This window comes from Geotrypetes seraphini, chromosome 4 (assembly GCF_902459505.1).
Source record: "Geotrypetes seraphini chromosome 4, aGeoSer1.1, whole genome shotgun sequence".
NCBI classification, from domain to species: Eukaryota; Metazoa; Chordata; class Amphibia; order Gymnophiona; family Dermophiidae; genus Geotrypetes; species Geotrypetes seraphini.
The window spans coordinates 109,763,597-109,780,746 of NC_047087.1; the positions used below are offsets into that span (position 1 = coordinate 109,763,597).

Here is a 17,150-nt window from a genome sequence, read left to right on the forward strand (position 1 = left end):
TTGGCTCAGACACTGACAGGAGAGTAAGGTTTGACAGCTCAAAAACCAGACCTTAGATCAGCAAGAGAGATGCCAACTCTCTCCCACCGTGCTCGCACACCCTCCTGACACCCACCCCTGGCAGCAGGAGATGCCCACCCTCTTCCACTACGCTCGCATAATCCCCCCGACGCTACCCCCCCCCACAGCAGGAGGCATGCCCACTCTCTCCTGCCATTGCCCAACTCCAAAAATTCCCCCCAGTGTCCCCGACGACCCCCTACCCCTCCGTACCTTATTCAGGAAGTTCGGCTGGAGGGACACCTACCCCGCTTCAGCTAGCAGACACGCTTCTTACAAAATGGCAGGCCTTCCCCTTCTGGGTGCATCCTGGGATGCACTGGGAAGGGGCCTTAGGCGTCTGGCCAATGAGAGCCTTAGGCCCCTCCCCGGCGCATCCCAGGATGGAAGGGGAAGGCCCGCCATTTTGTAAGAGGCAGGCCTGCCAGCCGGAGGAGGGTAGATGTCCCTCTGGCCAAACTTCCTGAATAGTAGGGAGGGGGGTCACGGGGGGAGTTGGGGGGTTTGGGTTGGCGGTGGGAGGGAGTGGGCATCCCTCCCGCTGCAAGGGGGGGATAGAGTCAGGGGATTGTACAAGCACGGTGGGAGAGAGTGGGTATCTCTCCCACTGCCGGGGGTGGGTGTCCAGAGGTTGTACGAGCACAGCGGGAGAGAGTGGGCATCTCTCATGCCACAATCTTAAATTTTTTTTTTTTTTTTACTGAGGGTGTATCCTGCACATATGCTATCGCTACCACCAGTGACTCATCTCAAGTAAATTTAGCAAGCCTATTGAACATCCACAAACCTCATTTGTATGCAGGGTCTTTTGAGAATGACTTGCCTTTTTGAAATCGTTACACTAGCGACCTTGGTAGCAGCCTATGGGATTTTACCGTGAAATTTTGAGAATCTTTCGGACTCTTTGGTCTCAAAGTGTAGTGTTTAACCCTCATGGTCAAGTCAAGGAGCAATCATAGAAGAAGCTAAAGCAACTGCACCCTACTTTCTAATGTTTAGACATTTCTCAATATAAACAGCTAAGATGCTGGAAAGAGACATAAAGATGGAGAGCAGAGATGACAAGCTCTTCAAAGACAGAGCAAGAAGCATAAGGAGTAATGCGTTACTGGGGTGAACGTGTAAAATTAAAGCAGCTCAAAATAAATTATACAAGACAATGCCTATCATACACAGTTCACTGCAAAGATTTTTTTCTTGTACCCTAGAAAAAATGCTTTATAAGAAATAGCCAAAGTAACCCTCTTCCCCCTGTAACCCACCTCCACTAGTAATACTTACATAAAATCTAGCATGCGAGACATCTGAAGGCACTGCAACATTATAAGGCCCTACAGCCTTGTATAAACATCGACTTTGTCGTACCAAAACTCCCTGTGGCCAGATTGTGTTCTCTGACCAGCTGCAGAAAAGAAAAAAAAAAAAAATAGGTGAGCTAAGGGAAAAAGGTAAATCTCATAGTAAGCTCCAAAAAAGCAAGGTATCACTGGGCTAAAATATCACGACAGCTGTCCCTTTACTTCCCAGTGCAGAAGGACTTAAATATTCAGGAACAACAGATGCAAATATTACAGAGATTGTGGTACTCTACCATAGAGCTAACACTAGCAAACTGTAATTGTGCCCAGTGTGACTTATAAACTTGGCCCCACCACCTCCCTTTAGTACTTTACTCAGACAGCATTTCCAACTTCACAGAGACATCCTGCATAATATAACCATGTAAAAAACACTGTTAGCTAGCAGCTTGCAGACACCAGAACATATCTATCTATCTATATGTATATGTCATCTTAATGCTAAATTATATACGAGTTAGAGCTTGTAGAGAATGATCCCAGGGTAGTTAGTGGCATACCTAGCATATGTGACACCCGGGGCCGATCATTTTTAACACTTCCCTCCCTCTATATGAAAAACATGATTATTAGTAATAATCCACAAGTTGCACCACAAGAGTGTACCTAGGAAAAGCCAGCATCTTACACACCAGTGAGCTCTACAACATCAATACATCCATTGTAAAACTAAAGCCAGATTAGTAAAGACTACATAAGAACAGCTCCACTGGGTCAGACCAATGGTCCATCAAGCCCAGTAGCCTGTTCTCACGGTGGCCAATCCAGATCCCTAGTACCTGGCTAAAACCCAAGAAGAGGCAACATTCCATGCTACCGATCTAGGGCAAGTAGTGGTTTTCCCCATGTCTCTCTCAATAACAAAGACTATAGACTTTTCCTCCAGGAAATTGTCCAAACCTTTCTTAAAACCAGCTACGCTATCTGCTCTTACCACAACCTCTGGCAATGTGTTCCAGAGCTTAACTATTCTCTGAGTGACACAGAGTAGATGCCGGCAGATAAAGACCCGAATGGTCCATCCAGTCTGCCCAACCTGATTCAATGTAATTTCCCCCCCCCCCCCCCCCGTTCTTAGCTATTTCTGGGCAAGACTCCAAAGCTCTGCCCGGTACTGTACTTAGGTTCCAAATAATGAAGTCTCCATCAAAGCTCACTCCAGCCCATCTACATCATTCCAGCCATTAACGCCCTCCCCAGCCCATCCTCAACCAAACGGCCATATACAGACACAGACTGTGCAAGTCTGCCCAGTACTGGCCTTAGTTTGTCAATATTTACTATTATTTATTTTCTGATTCTAGATACTCTGAGTTCATCCCACACTTTTTTGAACTCTGTCACAGTTTTCATCTCCACCACCTCTCTCAGGAGCGCATTTCAAACATCCACCACCCTCTCCGTAAAGAAGAATTTCCTTACATTGCTCTTGAGTCTACCACCCCTAAACCTCAAATTATGTCCTCTGGTTTTACCATTTTCTTTTCTCTGGAAAATATTTTGTTCTATGTTAATACCTTTCAAGTATTTGAATATCTGAATCATATCTCTCCTGCCTTCCTTTCCTTTAGAGTATACATATTCAGGGTTTCCAGTCTCTCCTCATACGACTTTTGGCGCAAACCTCCTATCATTTTTGTCACCCTCCTCTGGACTGCTTCAAGTCTTCTTATGTCCTTCGCTAGATACAGTCTCCAAAACTGAACAAAATACACTCCTCCAATATTTGTGGCGGTTAGGGGCAGAGCCGGCCCGCGAATACTGAAAATTTGCGAATAACTTTTGGGCCAACTCTTGACACATCCCCACTTCCCTCCTGCCTTCCCCCCAGCATCCTGGACCTTACCTGGTGGTCTAGCGGTCTTTCAGGGCAGGAGCGATCTTTCTACGCTCTTGCCCCATGTAGATCACTCATCCAAAATGGCTACCGTGAGTTCCCGTAGCATCTGTCTTCTCCTTTGCTGCTCTCAGTTCTGGTATCTCTCTCCTTCCCCATCCTTCCTATGCTCTGGCATCTCTCTCTTCTTACCTTCATTCCTCCTTCCCCTGCTTTCCCCACCTACCCCGTGGTCTAGCATTTCTCTCTTCTCCCTTCCCTTTTCTCTGGTCTTCCTTCTCAATTTATTTTCAGCCTCTGTTTAACTTCTCTCTTACTATCCAGTCAATCTCCCTCGTTCACTGTGTCTACTTCTAGCTTGCTACCTCTCCAGTATCTCACTACCTCTGTCCTCTTCCCTCATCCAGCATGTGCCCTTTTTTTCTTTATCCCCTCCTTCCATCCAGTATGTGCCCTATTTCTCTACCCCCTTCCATCTAGCATCTTCCCCTCTCACTCTCCTCTCCAGTTCTGCCCCCCTCTCTCCACTTCCATTCAGTGTCTGCTCCCTTCTCTCCCAATTTCTGTCCTGCATCTGCTCCTCTCCCTACTAACATCTAATATCTGCCACCTTCTCTCTCTCTCCCTTCACCCCATAGAACAATCATTGGTGCAGAGGGAGGGGTGTTTAAGAATTAGTCTTATAGAGGCTGATTTCCAGATTTTAGGAAGAGCATTGGAGGAGAGGCTGTTACTGATCAAGCTGTGAATGAAGGGTCCAAAAATAACAAAATTACATTTTAGAATTGATGGTGGCAAGGGGTCAGAAGGATGGCCTGTCAAGTTTAAAGATTGCAGAGTTTGTTGAAGTTCCAATAGAGATAAAATAGAAAACTTTGGGAAAAAAGCTCATTGGAACATGCTTTGTTCTTTCCGGTGAGTTAGGGGTACTGCTTGTCAAGGATGGTGCTAGAGATATACATACTTGATTAATTCTTTTTTTTTAATCCACTAAAGCCTGCACTTTGGGAGTTAAATCATTAGCTGATTTAGTATTACCTTGGTTTGTAAGAGACTTTACTATTGCATAAAGGGCCGAGGAACTATTAGCTGCAGCAATCTTTTTTTCTGCAGTATTTCTTTTTTTCCTTCTTGAACCATATTTTTGTAGGTCAAAGTCTTATTCTTAATCAAATTAAGTAGCGTAGAAGTATGATGACATCTCCAGCGCCTCTCCAGGAAGCGAAGTAGACGACGAAGAAGTACAAGATCAGGAGTCATCCATGGTGCTTTCTTTTTGCCAGTTGATGGCGTTCGATGTTGTAGGGATGCAACATTTTCCATGAGCTTGAATATTGCTTCAATCCACTGTACTGCTTGATCCTCTATTGAACTTCCCTCGCTCCTTCCTCCCCCCCAGGTCTACCATCTCTCACTTTCTCTGCACCACCCCCAGCCCATATCTCTCTCTCCCTCTGCACCACCAGCAGGTCCACTATCTTTTCGTTTCTCTTCCCAACTGTTCTCCCTTCAAGTATCTTCCCCTTCCTCCACACCACCCCATATCCAACTTTTCTCCCTTTCTCTTCCTTCAGACCATTACCCACCATCCTTCTTTCTCTCTCTCTCTCACCTCCCCCAATCCCTGTTTCGGCCCCATAAGTTCTTACCTGTCTCCTTTCCCCACCCCCCGTCTGGCACTTCTCTGAACTTCCTTCCCTGTTCTACTTTAAAAAACGAATAGGTCCAGAGGGCTTCCTCGGCCCAGTATGTCCTCTCCCTTCTATCTGCCCCGTTCCAACATTGCCCTCACCTTTGTCTTCTTGCTGATAAAAAAATACATTTTTGTTGCAGGGGACTGCCAGCTGCAGTAGTGACTGTGAAACTTTGCCTGTGGCCTCCCTCCATGCTTTCCTTCAACCGTGGTCTGTCCAGGCAAAAACAGGAGGTTGCGTCATTGAGGGCAGACAGCGGATGAAGAAAAGCATAGAGAGAGGCTGCACACGTCACAAATGAAGAAACATGTCTGTCCACAGGGAGGGGAAGCAGATGCTCTGTTTACCCCCCAATACTGCCGAGGGGAAGGGAAGGAAGTTGAGGTCCCAAAAATATTGGGGGTGCTCAGGTACCCACATAGCTGGCACCTATACCCCTGCCCCCCTTCCTCTGCTCTGCCTGCCATCCCTCCCTGCCATCTATCTCTCCTGCCTATTCCCCCACTGTTGGTGCAATCCTAACCCAACACCCCCATGTCATACCTTATCATCCCTGGTGGTCTAGTGGCTTCTTTAGGAGCAGGAAAGAGTCCAACTTTTTCCTGCCCCTGACGCAGTGCCGCTGGTCTGAAGATGTCCAAAATGGCTGCCAAGACTTCATGGGCAGCTTCGTGAGTATTGGCTTGATTGCCTCTGCCCTCGACAAACAATGTCAAAGCTGTAGTATCATGCCAAGCAAAGAAGCATTCTATCCATTCATTGAAATTCTGCTTAGGTTGCTCCTCAAAAGCTACTTCTGACAAACTTACAGGCATCGCAGCTGAAATGACCACACACCCCCTCAGTCACTTGAGGTGTAGTGGAACTCTGATTATGGTTCCATGGAGGCTTTATAGTTTATAGTTGGATTATAGTTCCATGGCGGTTAGATGGGCAGACTAGATGGGCCATTTGGCCTTTATCTGCCATCATGTGTCTCCTATGGCACGATAGATGAGCTTTTCTCTCCTTTCTCTACCACAAATCCCTCTGACATTTGTGAACAAAGAATACAATGAAAGGGATCATGGGCATATTCCAGGCATTGCAGGCACCATAAATAGGTATTTGTAATAGATTATGGTCCTGTTGCGCTGGTAGCACCTTTTGAAGCTACTGAGGGTCATCTTTTGGGATATTTCATCCAGAAAAATAGCCGCAGCAAAATCAAATGACTCAATGGTGATAAAAATTCCCCAGCTGGGAGCTCAAAAACTATAAACTGCCAACACCAAACTAACATGAAAAAAGAATAAAATTTAAACACCAAAAAATCTAAGGAATTGAGTACTCGCAAAAAGGACCACGTGGTAGCAACAGGACTTACAGCCTTGAAGAATTGGAGGGTGAGGTGGACCCTTTTAGGCTCTAAAGCAGTGGTCTCCAACACTCCCAAAGTCCTCCACTGCAGTCCTCAAACTGTTGGCTGAAATGCTCTTCAAATCCTGTAAAAACGTCGATTTCAATCTTGCGCACTTAATATAGCAATTTCTTAAGTGTTTTACTCAGGTGTCGCATTTATGGAATTTGCTACCACTGACAATCCAAAATAAAGTGAGTTTTAAAAATATATATCCTTAAAGTGTTGTAGAATCAATATTAGTATTAATTTTTAATACCCAGTCTGAATAAGCAGGTTAAGGCGGATTACAAAATTAGTAGTACACATAAGCTTGAAATTTTTGGGCGGCCCTCATCTTTCTAGTATTAACCTTGCAGCCCTTTACACGAAAAAAGGTTGGAGACCTCTGCTCTAAGGTAACTGACCAAGAAAAATGGGCCCAATTGGTTCTATGGAAAAGTTTAGACTGAGGAACTCCTGTGTAACAACTGCAAGAAGGAAAAGGAATAAATGCATGATCAGCAACATTCTCTCTAATTTTTGCTGGTCCATATGCACATGAAAAACATTTTGTGCACAAGTTTTAAGCATCAACTCAATACAGCTGGGTTTTCAGGATTTCCACAATGAATATGCACGAGATCTATTTGTATACAGTGGAGCCAGTGGATGCAAATAAATCTCATATTCTTTGGGGAAATCCTGAAAAGTTGACTGGATTACAGCCCTTAAAGACTGAAGTTGGACATCCCTGCTCTAGACATTCTTCTCTCTCCTCACTTCCCCTTTTCTCCACTCTTCCCCCTTGTCACTCATTTCTCTCTCTCTTCTTCCACTCTTGCTCACTCAACTTTTTTATTTTCTCACACCTACATCCAGATATTCTCTCTCCTTCTCATCCCTTCCCTTCCATCCAATTCATGTGCACAGTGTTGGTGCAATGAAGATGCTGCTTCAGCCTGGTAGCGTTTTTGGATTTGGTGGTGTATGCTTTGATCATTCAGTGATTGACCTGACACAGGTGGATTTGCCAAAACATAGCCCTTGTTAGGTCCCAATAAACCAAGTTTGATTGCCCAGACTTGAAGGCCCTTTGTGCTTTTCTTTTCCCTTTGCATTGGCTTGTACTTTGGTTCCCTCTCTTTCTCGCATACATTTTTTATACAAAATCTATATATGCTCAGGTGCAAACTTAGGTTGTAAGCCTCCTGGGGATAGGGATAAAACTAGTGTACCTGAATGCAACTCACCTTCAGCTACTACTGAAAAAAAGAGAGAGTGTCCTAATTCCAAATGAATAAATAATATACATACAATACTACAACTTGTGGCTAGACATGGTATCTGGCTATTACTGCTTGGTAGAGTGCATACATATGCCCCTTACCAGCAGGGTTAGATATGTGCCCCGAGGTAGTTGCTCAAACAGCAGGGAGCATGCAGGGTTGGAATAAGGCAGCACCAAATTATAGGTCATTCTTTTCCCCCATCAACCCTCTGCCTATGGGCATGATATTCTCAAATCCAACCCTGCAAGCAGACAGCAAGTGAGAGTGCCTTTACAGTTGGTGGGAGGGGGAGCAAGGAATGAAGAAAGAAAGTGCCTTGTTGAGGTAGGGGAGGGGAGCAAAGGCAAACAGTGTTTGAGCAGGGGGAGGTGAATAGTGACCGGACCTGCAGTCCCCTTCACCGCCCCATCCCTGTCCCCGCCATCCCCTTCACTGCCCCATCCCTGCAGCATCCACCCTTCCCTCTCGCCACCTCACCGCCCTTCAGCGGCCTGAGAATCTCCCTCCCTCCTCTTTACCTTCACGGCATAAAGAAACTTAAGGGAGGGAAGGTGCGTGGTCACCGATCGCGCACGTGCGCGCAGCCCCTTCCCTCCCTCCCTCCCCCTTACGTTCGCGGCACTTTAGAAAAGAAACTGATGCCAGCAAAGCCTACCTGTGCCGCCCTGCAGTCGCATGTGTGTGGGCGGAAGCTTCTCCTCTGACAATTGTCATTTTATAAACACAAAACAGAGCAATGTTCAACAAAACCCATCTCCCTCACAAATATTTCACTATTGTGAAAACTGAACAAACCAAATTGCCACAGAATGCTACATAGAAAAATCAAGCTAACAGAATACTTTAGTCACACAAGAATAATGTTAGGGTAGTGCAACTAGGGCAACAGCCCTCTGGTCAGAGAGAGAGCCCTAAGCCAGCTGGAATCCAAAGAAGCACATCCTGGACTTTGCGGTCCCCACTTATGTCTAATACCAGCTCTAGCAGGATACATATCTCAAATCTGAAATATTCTAATCACAAAATATAAAATAAATTTGGTTTTTTTTCTTTTTGTTATCTGGTAATTTTATTCTTCAAATCACATTGGTCTCAGGCTTTGGTTTTAGGTTCCTTCTGTCTTCATTGTGGCATGTCTGGCTCCTAAAGGTAAAATAGGTGCAAGAGGAGCTGGGGAGAAGATGCCAAGTCTGACACAGGCACAATTTTTTTTACCACAGTAGTAAGACTTTTCACCGCTCTCAAAGGGCGGTAAAAGGTCTTGTCCCCATTCCTGCGGTAAACCAGTTGCAAATGTCTCCATTCCTGTGGATTTACTGCAGTGTCCAGTGGTTTAACGTGGTAAATGGTCCTCATGTCATTCTCTAGTGCTCATCTCCCAGATCCTGCACTACTCTACTCATCCCAAGTCCTCACTCTCTCTTTCCCTTCCCATCTCAGGTACCCTCTTCTCATCCAGGCACCAAGATATGAATGCATTCATCCATTCTACCCCATTCCTCTTTCATATTTATTTATTTGTTCATTTTTATAGCCCATCCTCCCAAGAGCCCAGAACGGGTTACAATAAAATAAAAGTAAAAATAAAAAGTAAAAATTAGGGAATTTCAAATTCCCTAACTGTCCCGAAGGCTCACAATCTAGCTAAAGTACCTGAGAAAACAAATTATTAAATAATAAAGATATATTGTTAATACAGGGGTTTTTTCTTGAACGAAATGCATGGAATTTGTTCACAGTGCTATGCTTATGTTATGTTTAATATCATTTGTTATATTAAATATCTAAGAAAAATCAATTCCCAAAGAGAGATGAAGAAAAAAAGAAGTGTACTGTAGATAAAGACAAAGAAACTACATCAAGGTACAACTAAGAAGCAGCAAACAAAAGAAAGATCAAAATTAGGCCATCCCATAAAAGAAAGGTTTAATAAAGCAAATCAAATTCCATTCAGTCTCCACAATCTCATCCAAATTGGTTGCCCAATGCTTGTAAACTTCTACCGGCAGCTCTCAGCTGGGTTCCTATCGGTCTGCTGCACACCGGAGGCCAAGGAAGAGAGATGGCAAGACATAATACCAGTCCACTGCTGACGGTCCCAAGCCACACGGACTTCAATTGCAGGGGAACAGCGCCCGATGACCAATGGCTCAGCTGAAACCAGAGCTCTGCTGCTATGGTCATTTTTCGGTTTCCTGCCCCTGGAAGGGTTCCTCACCCTCCTGCAGCTTCCCATTCAATTTGAAAGCGCCCGAAGTTCCGCTGCCTCTAGTCTGCAGCAGGCTGCCTCCATCCATCAGACTCTTGACGGTTAGCCCCTGGCAACTGCTATTCTTCTCCACCTTGTAGCTGGCTACCACCAGAGCCCCACCACTGCGCTCCTCTGAAGGCCCGATGCCTTGCGCACTTTTTCACCGCTCCCTCAGGCTTCGCTGCCTTTTTCCTGGCTGTGCCTGGAGCATGAAGCTGCACAGAGGCGGATGCTGCTGCTGGAGTGGTTTCGGCCATGCTCTGCTTTGCCCCATCAAGCAGCAATCCCCCAACATCGCCAGTGGGCCGCGGCACTTCAACCAGGTCCCGGCAGACAGGTGCATGATCCCACAAAGACAATCAAAGACCAGACCTTTAGGTTATAAACCGTTATGCTGTGATTCTATAACTGTCAAACTCCTCCTATCCAAGATGGTTTCTGACTATCCCGAGTAAAAATTAAAAGAAAAAAGTACAGAACCCTATAAAACTATGAATAAGGTAGATGAGAGACATAAAACAAAGTAAAAACCAACAAAATAAAACCAAATAGAACTAAAAACTTTAAAAGATAGAGAGACACTGAAGCCCAGGTCTTATTCGGGCAACATTCTAGAATAATCATATGCCCCTGATTCCTCAATGTATTCAGCCCCTCTTTCACAACCTCCCCAGCTCTTCTTTCAAAAATTCCTCTCCATCCCCACCTCATTTTTACAATCCTCTCTTATCTGGCAATACAACCTCTTCACATCTCCTTTCTCTGTATCCTCAGTACCCCACTGTACTGATTAGGCTTACTAGAAGCTGTCATTTGTGTAGCCTTTCCCCTCTAGGCTGGGAAAGAACACAGATTGTTTCTTAAAGTTACCAGGTCTGTGTTGGTACAACTCTAACATTTATCAAAGCTGTATCTTTCCTTTCTGAACTCATATGTAGAATGAGCCACCCCCGATCACCCTCTCAGAGGCATCTACTCACATGTGCTGTGGTGCATTACTGTAAGACCCGTGTTCTAGCCTCTGCCACTTGCCCAAATGGGCAGCAGATTTGTGCAGCAGATCGCAGTATTTGGGTGGCAGCAGCTGTGTGGTCAACATGACAAAAGCATTGATCCACACCATGATGAGGTGCTCACATGACCAACGCATGTCATAGTACTGAGTGCTCTGCAAGAGACAATGCAATATAATTAGACTGGCACCAATTACAGCATGCACATTCAGGGGCTAAAGGTGAGAACAAAAATCATACAATCCACAACTCTGCAAAAAGATCACAGAGAAGTTAACCCTAAGATCCCATATTGTGATACCCTTACCAGAGGTATCAATAGCCAGTACTTTAACGGAATTTGGACATGCATAGCACAGATAATAATAATAATAATAATAACAGTTTATATACCGCAGGACCGTGAAGTTCTATGCAGTTTACAATGATTAAAGATGGTACAGAATGAGTGAACTTAACAGAGTTAAAAGCTAGTGATTAACAGCTCTAGTGATCAGTTATTGTGAAGAAAGAGTTGTGCGGGTCAGCTGCCTAGATACTTCAGGAACAGATATGTTTTTAGGCGTTTCCTAAATTCCCCATAAGTAGTAGGCGTAAGCAATTGTTCTAGATCTAGATAAAGAGAGAATTGGTACAAAAAGGGGAGAAAGGCTAGAGGTGCCGCCAATACCTGTTAGTAGGGATGTGCAAGTCTCAAGACAAGTCATGAGAAATTACCTTATACACATACTTCGCGCACACAACCATCAGGGAGGTTTTAGAGGACAAATCCCTTCCCCTTCATCACCCTTAAAGCAACAGCAAAACTGGGTATGCTCAATAATTGTACAAACAACTATAGAATGGTAAAGATTAAATTTATTATTTTCAATCTATATGTAAGATGTTTTGATCTAAATGGATTCTAGCAATAAATATCTAATATGACCTAGTGGGTCCAAAATCATAGACTATCCTATTATACCAACCCACTAGTGAATCACCTATGATATCTCAAACCATTCCTTATATTTTACTACTAGTCTTATAGCCCATTACATTAACGGGTGCTAGAATGTGTGTGTGTGTGTGTATCTTTATTTCTTTCTCTCTCTCTCCTTAGCCGCTTTCTTTCTCTCTTTCTTTTTCCTTGGCTGTCCATCACCACCCCTTGCCTGCTCCCCCTGTCCATTGTCCCTTCCTTTTACTTCCCCTGTGTCCACCACCACCCCTTCACTGTTCTCCTTAAGCAACAGCAGCCCTTCTCCCTTTGTTTTACTTCCCCCCTGTTCAGCAGCACCTCTTTCCTTCTCCCCCGGTCCAACATTAGGCCTCCGTTCCTTTTTCTTCACCCCCCTGTCCATCAGCACCTCTTTCCTTCTCCCCCTGTCCAGCAGTAGGCATCCCTTCCTTTTTCTCCCCCCCTCCTCCTTCTTATCCCTATGATACACTTACCTTGCTCTGCCCCTGATCAGAGGTTCCCGACAGCCGCCCAGTTGCAGCCATTGGAAAAGTTCCCTCTGCCACATCCCACACCCCTCCTGACGCGACTCCCGCTGTTTTTCTTTCTGTCTGTGTCTGTCTCTGTCCCCCTTTGTCTGTCTGTCTTTTTGTGTATCTCCCTGCCCGTGTCTTTCTTCTTTTCTTTCTGTCTCCCTTCCTCCCTCTGTCTTTCTGTCTGTCTAAAGCAGCATTCCCTCCACCTCCATTTCCCTGTGCAGCAGCATTAGCATTTCCTCTACCCCACTTTCCCTTCCCGCGGTCCTGACTACAAACGCGGTCCCGAGTCCTTTGCCGCCCCCCCCTTCCCTTCCCGCGGGCCCGACTACACATGGCGATTCAAGCAGCGTGTGCAGCAGTCTTCACACGCTGCTTCGGGTCCTTCTACTGCCATGAAGCAAATCAGGGCAGTAGAAGGGCCCGAAGCAGCGTGTGAAGACTGCTGCACACGCTGCTTAAATCGCCAGTCGGGCCCGCGGGAAGGGAAGGGGGGTGGGGCGGCAAAGGACTCGGGTCCCGAGCAGCGGAAAGTTGCTGGGCTCCTCAGTGGGGGCGCTGAGCGGCCGCGATCCCTCTCCTCCCAGACTCCCCCCGCCCCTGCTGGAGGAACGGAGATCGGCGGCTAGCTGCAGTCCCGGCTTGAGGAGGCGATCGGTGGTTGGTGACGTATTAGCGCGCATGCGCACTCCTGCAGCCACAGACCTACTGATCTCGAAAGCACGCAAATAGGAGTGCGCATGCGTGGCTAGCCTTTTATTATATAGGATATCTCTTTATAATGTTGCTATCGTCAAAGATTACTGTTACTTTTAATATCACTTTTTATAGGATAAAAAAGCCTCAGAACTGGAGCCACGTACAGATTAGGGTCTCAAACGTAATAAAATCACTATGCTCCTGATGGAAATGGTCACACCTAGAACAATCATACCAGATTATACCAACTGTACTTACTTTTACAAAGCAGAGAGGCAGAAACGCTACATAGTAGGCACTGAAGAGGGAGTTAAAAAGGACTTCCTTGATTCTGCGGTTGAAGTCAGCTTTTAGGCACTCCACCTCATTGCGGATGAGGTCTGGTGACAGCGGGCAGCTGTGGGTAGGGATGGATGTAGGGTTATTGAACTGTTCTTTCAAGGACTCCCTAAGAAGAGAGAGGAAGTCTTTGGGCTTAACAAGGCTGCCAACATCGGTAGCACCATCTTCCACTAGCTGGTCTTGTACCAAATAGCTGCAGTATGTTGGAAGAGGTTGAGCTCTGCTATCTTGGTGGAAGCAGCAAAGTGGAACATATACACCAAATCTGGGAGGAGAATGGGGAAAAAAAGATACCATATGAACACAGAGAGGGAGAGAAAGAAATTGCAGATTCAGAATACTAAGAGGCTTCTCCCATGATGTATTCAGAAGAAATATCACGTACAGTAGGAATAGAGAAAGGTAAAATAGGAATAAGAACCCATGTTGAAAAAATACATGGAGATATAAGAAAGAACTGCACAATGGGATAATTTTATTAACAGGGCACCTATAAAATTCACAAAACCATGCTATTTATGCAAGCAATATAGGCACCTACAGTATGTGCCTTTTGGATAGATCTGGGACCCTATTTTACATAGTGCATAAATGCTCTTGTACAATTTACACCTGCTCCAAACCAGATGCATCTATGTACGTGCACTCTGTGTGTAGGCATACATTTTACCAAATGCACATGTACCCTGCAACTGTGCCTAAAGTCGCCCCCCATCCACAGTTTGCCTATATGCTGTCTATGTAAAAGTATGCAGTTCTTGTATGCACAGCTTTGCATGTGGAAATTCACCTAAACCAGTGGTTCTCAACCCTATCCTAGGGGATCCCCAACCAGTCATATTTTCAGGATATCCCTAATGAATAAGCATGAGACATATTTGCATGCCTGTCTCCTCCATTATATGCAAATCTCTCTCATGTATATTCATTAGGGATATCCTAAAAACTTGATTGGCTGGAGTTCCCCCAGGACAGGGTTAAGAACCACTGACCTAACCTATAATAGCCACTTTCTTGCCCAATACACATTACATATGAAAAATGCTTTATAAAAAATTATACCTATAACTTATATCTGATAATGAGGAATAAAATTCTAGTATATCCAGAGCTGGAACAGAAAACCATGAGGAACAAGAAGCAGACGAAGCAGGAATGTGTGCACTGAAAGAATTTAGGAAAAGAAATGGGACATAGCAGAACATCAAATTGTCAGAGAGAACAGAAAGGAACAGAGTGGATACTCACGGGTAGCCAAGGAAGAGCAAATTGAGGACCGAATGGTTCCTGAAGAGGTTGACCAGGGTCCAGCAGAGCACCCAGCCACAAAGTGTCAATAGCACCAGGCGTGCTGTGATAAGAGCTGTATAGTGAACCATGGATGTTGTCCCCACCTGAGAAGCCTGGGGGAGAAGGAAATGTGGTTAAAATGTAGGCACAGGAACCAGGACCATACCATTTTTCCTTAACTTTAGCAGAAAATTATTAATGTGTCAAGAATCCCAGCCTTCAGCATTCTCATTCAATGTAGGAGTTTCACTAATCTAGATTTAAACAGCCAGCTCACGGAAAATAGTAATAAGGCATGCTAGAAAATCAGCTATTAAAAATAAAAATGAGGTTTCAGCCTGCAGATAAACTAGGGCCATGGGAGGGATGTTGATTCCAGATATCCATCTATAAGCCACTGTTAAGACGGACTTGAAAAAATCAACTATTTATTTCAAGAATAAGCAGCATAAAACCTGATTTATTCTTTTGGAATCTTGCCAGGTACTTGTAAAACCTTGGTTTGCGAGCATAATTCGTTCCAAAAACATGATTGTAATCCAAAACACTTATATATCAAAGCGAATTTCCCTGTAAGAAATAATGGAAACTCCACAACCCAAAAACTTTATTACAAAGAGAGAGAGAGAAAACAACCACCATCGGCTCAGTTGTGATGTGTGTATACTGTATGTATTTGTATTGCAAGACCTTGCTTGTATATCAAGTTAAAATTTAATAAAATGTTTTGCTTGTCTTGCAAAACACTTGCATACCAAGTTACTTACAATCCAAGGTTTTACTCTATCTTATTTTTGGTTGACTATCGGACATATTTTCAAAAGAGAAAATGTCCAAAAAATGCCATAAAGTGTCATTTGGATTTTTTTTGCTAAAATATCCAAATTGCCATTTTCAAAACATATTTATCAGATAGTTTTCTACGCTGTTTGTCTGCAGTGCATTTAAATCTCAAGGGGGTATATGTTGGGGGCATATTTTGGGTAGGATTAGGGCAGATTTATGATTTGGACTTTCTTTCTGCAATAATGGAACACAGAAAACATCCAGGGCAAAACTTGGATGTTTGAGATTAGACCTGTTTCAATAACGAATAAGTTCCAAAAAGGTGGCCAAACTGGCCAGATAACCACTGGAGACATGAAGGCTTAGTGCCCCCTTACTCCTCCAGTGGTTACTGACCCCGTCCCACTCCCCAAAGATGCGAATGATACAGTACATACCATCCTGTATGACAGCTTCAGATGTCAAGGCCAATCCTATTAGAGCAATAGGCAGGTCTCTGGACTAGTCTGGTAATCAGTGCAGTGGACTGCAGAGAAGAGGACCCAGGCCCATATCCCACTCTAACTAGTACACTTGAGGTGGAAAGTGCGAGTCCACTAAAAGCCTTTTATGTGAAGTTCACTGCAATGCCCCTAGGTTGCCAACTACTCTGCTGCTATCTGTATGGCCAGTCTACTAAGAATGCTGGCCCCTCCCACGTTGCAATATCCGATTTTTATGCATTTTTCATTTGGACTTTTTTTGTTGTTGGGGTTTTTTTTAATGGTTTAAAAAGAAAGATGCACTGAGGACAAACACATCTAGGAAATAGCCTTTTTCAAAACAAAAAGACAGACTATTTCTGTTTTGAAAATGGTAATTTTTCCTACTAGATTTTTGGATGTTTTCTGCAAAATATCTAAACGCGGACTTAGACATCATATCGAAAATGCTCCTCCACATATATATGCCAACTGTTGCATGTGAAAAACTATATACAAAAATAAAATATATAAAAGATTAATAATATACATCAAATTGCCAAATCTCTGGGACTGCTGTCATCCTTCTTGAGTATTTTGATCTTTTTAATTATGAATATTTATTCTGGCACCTCAGAGAAAACTGCACTCCAGTAATGAGGAAGTAGACTAGACAAGCAAAGACAAATAGTAAAGCTCTTTCTTGCATAATAAACTCTATACATTTCCAGATTTGAGAGGAAAAGCTATTTTTCTGGCCATGGTTCTGTTTAACCTCAGATTAAAAAGTAATTGAGCTTTATGTGTGTGATAGACTGCAACAAACAGCATGGCCTAACTTCAGGTAGAGATTCAGTCAAACTGCTCTGTTGAAACTGAGGATAGTTATGAATATATACATATTTACCTCAAACTGATGTAAGGCTGGCTACCTTCAGTTGCAGTAACCTGAAACAGCCGTTTGGGAAAGGGTGAGGGATAAACAGAGTGCCAACTGCTATTTAAGCTCAGTTTTTCCGTTTTGTTTGTTCATTTATTTTTGATCTACCAGTTTCCTCCTGCTCTTTTTAGTTTCCAGCTCAGTTAGAATCAGGGCTGGGATCCTTGTATTATAAGTATTCATTCACCATTACCTGGGAGTCTTCCCCTATTTTAATATCCTCTCCTAGTGTTATCTGGTCAGTCACTGAAATGAAGATCTTGGGTCACAGCG

The 17,150-nt window shown here is 44.1% G+C and overlaps 1 protein-coding gene across 5 annotated transcripts in view; it reads right to left on the minus strand.

The window, feature by feature from the left end:
• The window catches only part of TMEM39A (transmembrane protein 39A), a 95,887-nt gene that overhangs the window by 2,806 nt on the left and 75,931 nt on the right, over positions 1-17,150 (minus strand). For 2 of the 5 annotated variants that reach the window (XM_033943159.1, XM_033943160.1), the window contains exons 5-8: positions 14,649-14,803; positions 13,317-13,455; positions 10,851-11,038; positions 1,342-1,462 (exon numbers count right to left, since the gene is read on the minus strand). In XM_033943159.1, the coding sequence (XP_033799050.1) occupies positions 1,342-1,462; positions 10,851-11,038; positions 13,317-13,455; positions 14,649-14,803 (603 nt within the window). Of the gene's footprint in view, positions 1-1,341; positions 1,463-10,850; positions 11,039-13,316; positions 13,666-14,648; positions 14,804-17,150 lie in introns of all 5 variants that reach the window. The other 3 variants (XM_033943156.1, XM_033943157.1, XM_033943158.1) reach the window with 2 other exon arrangements.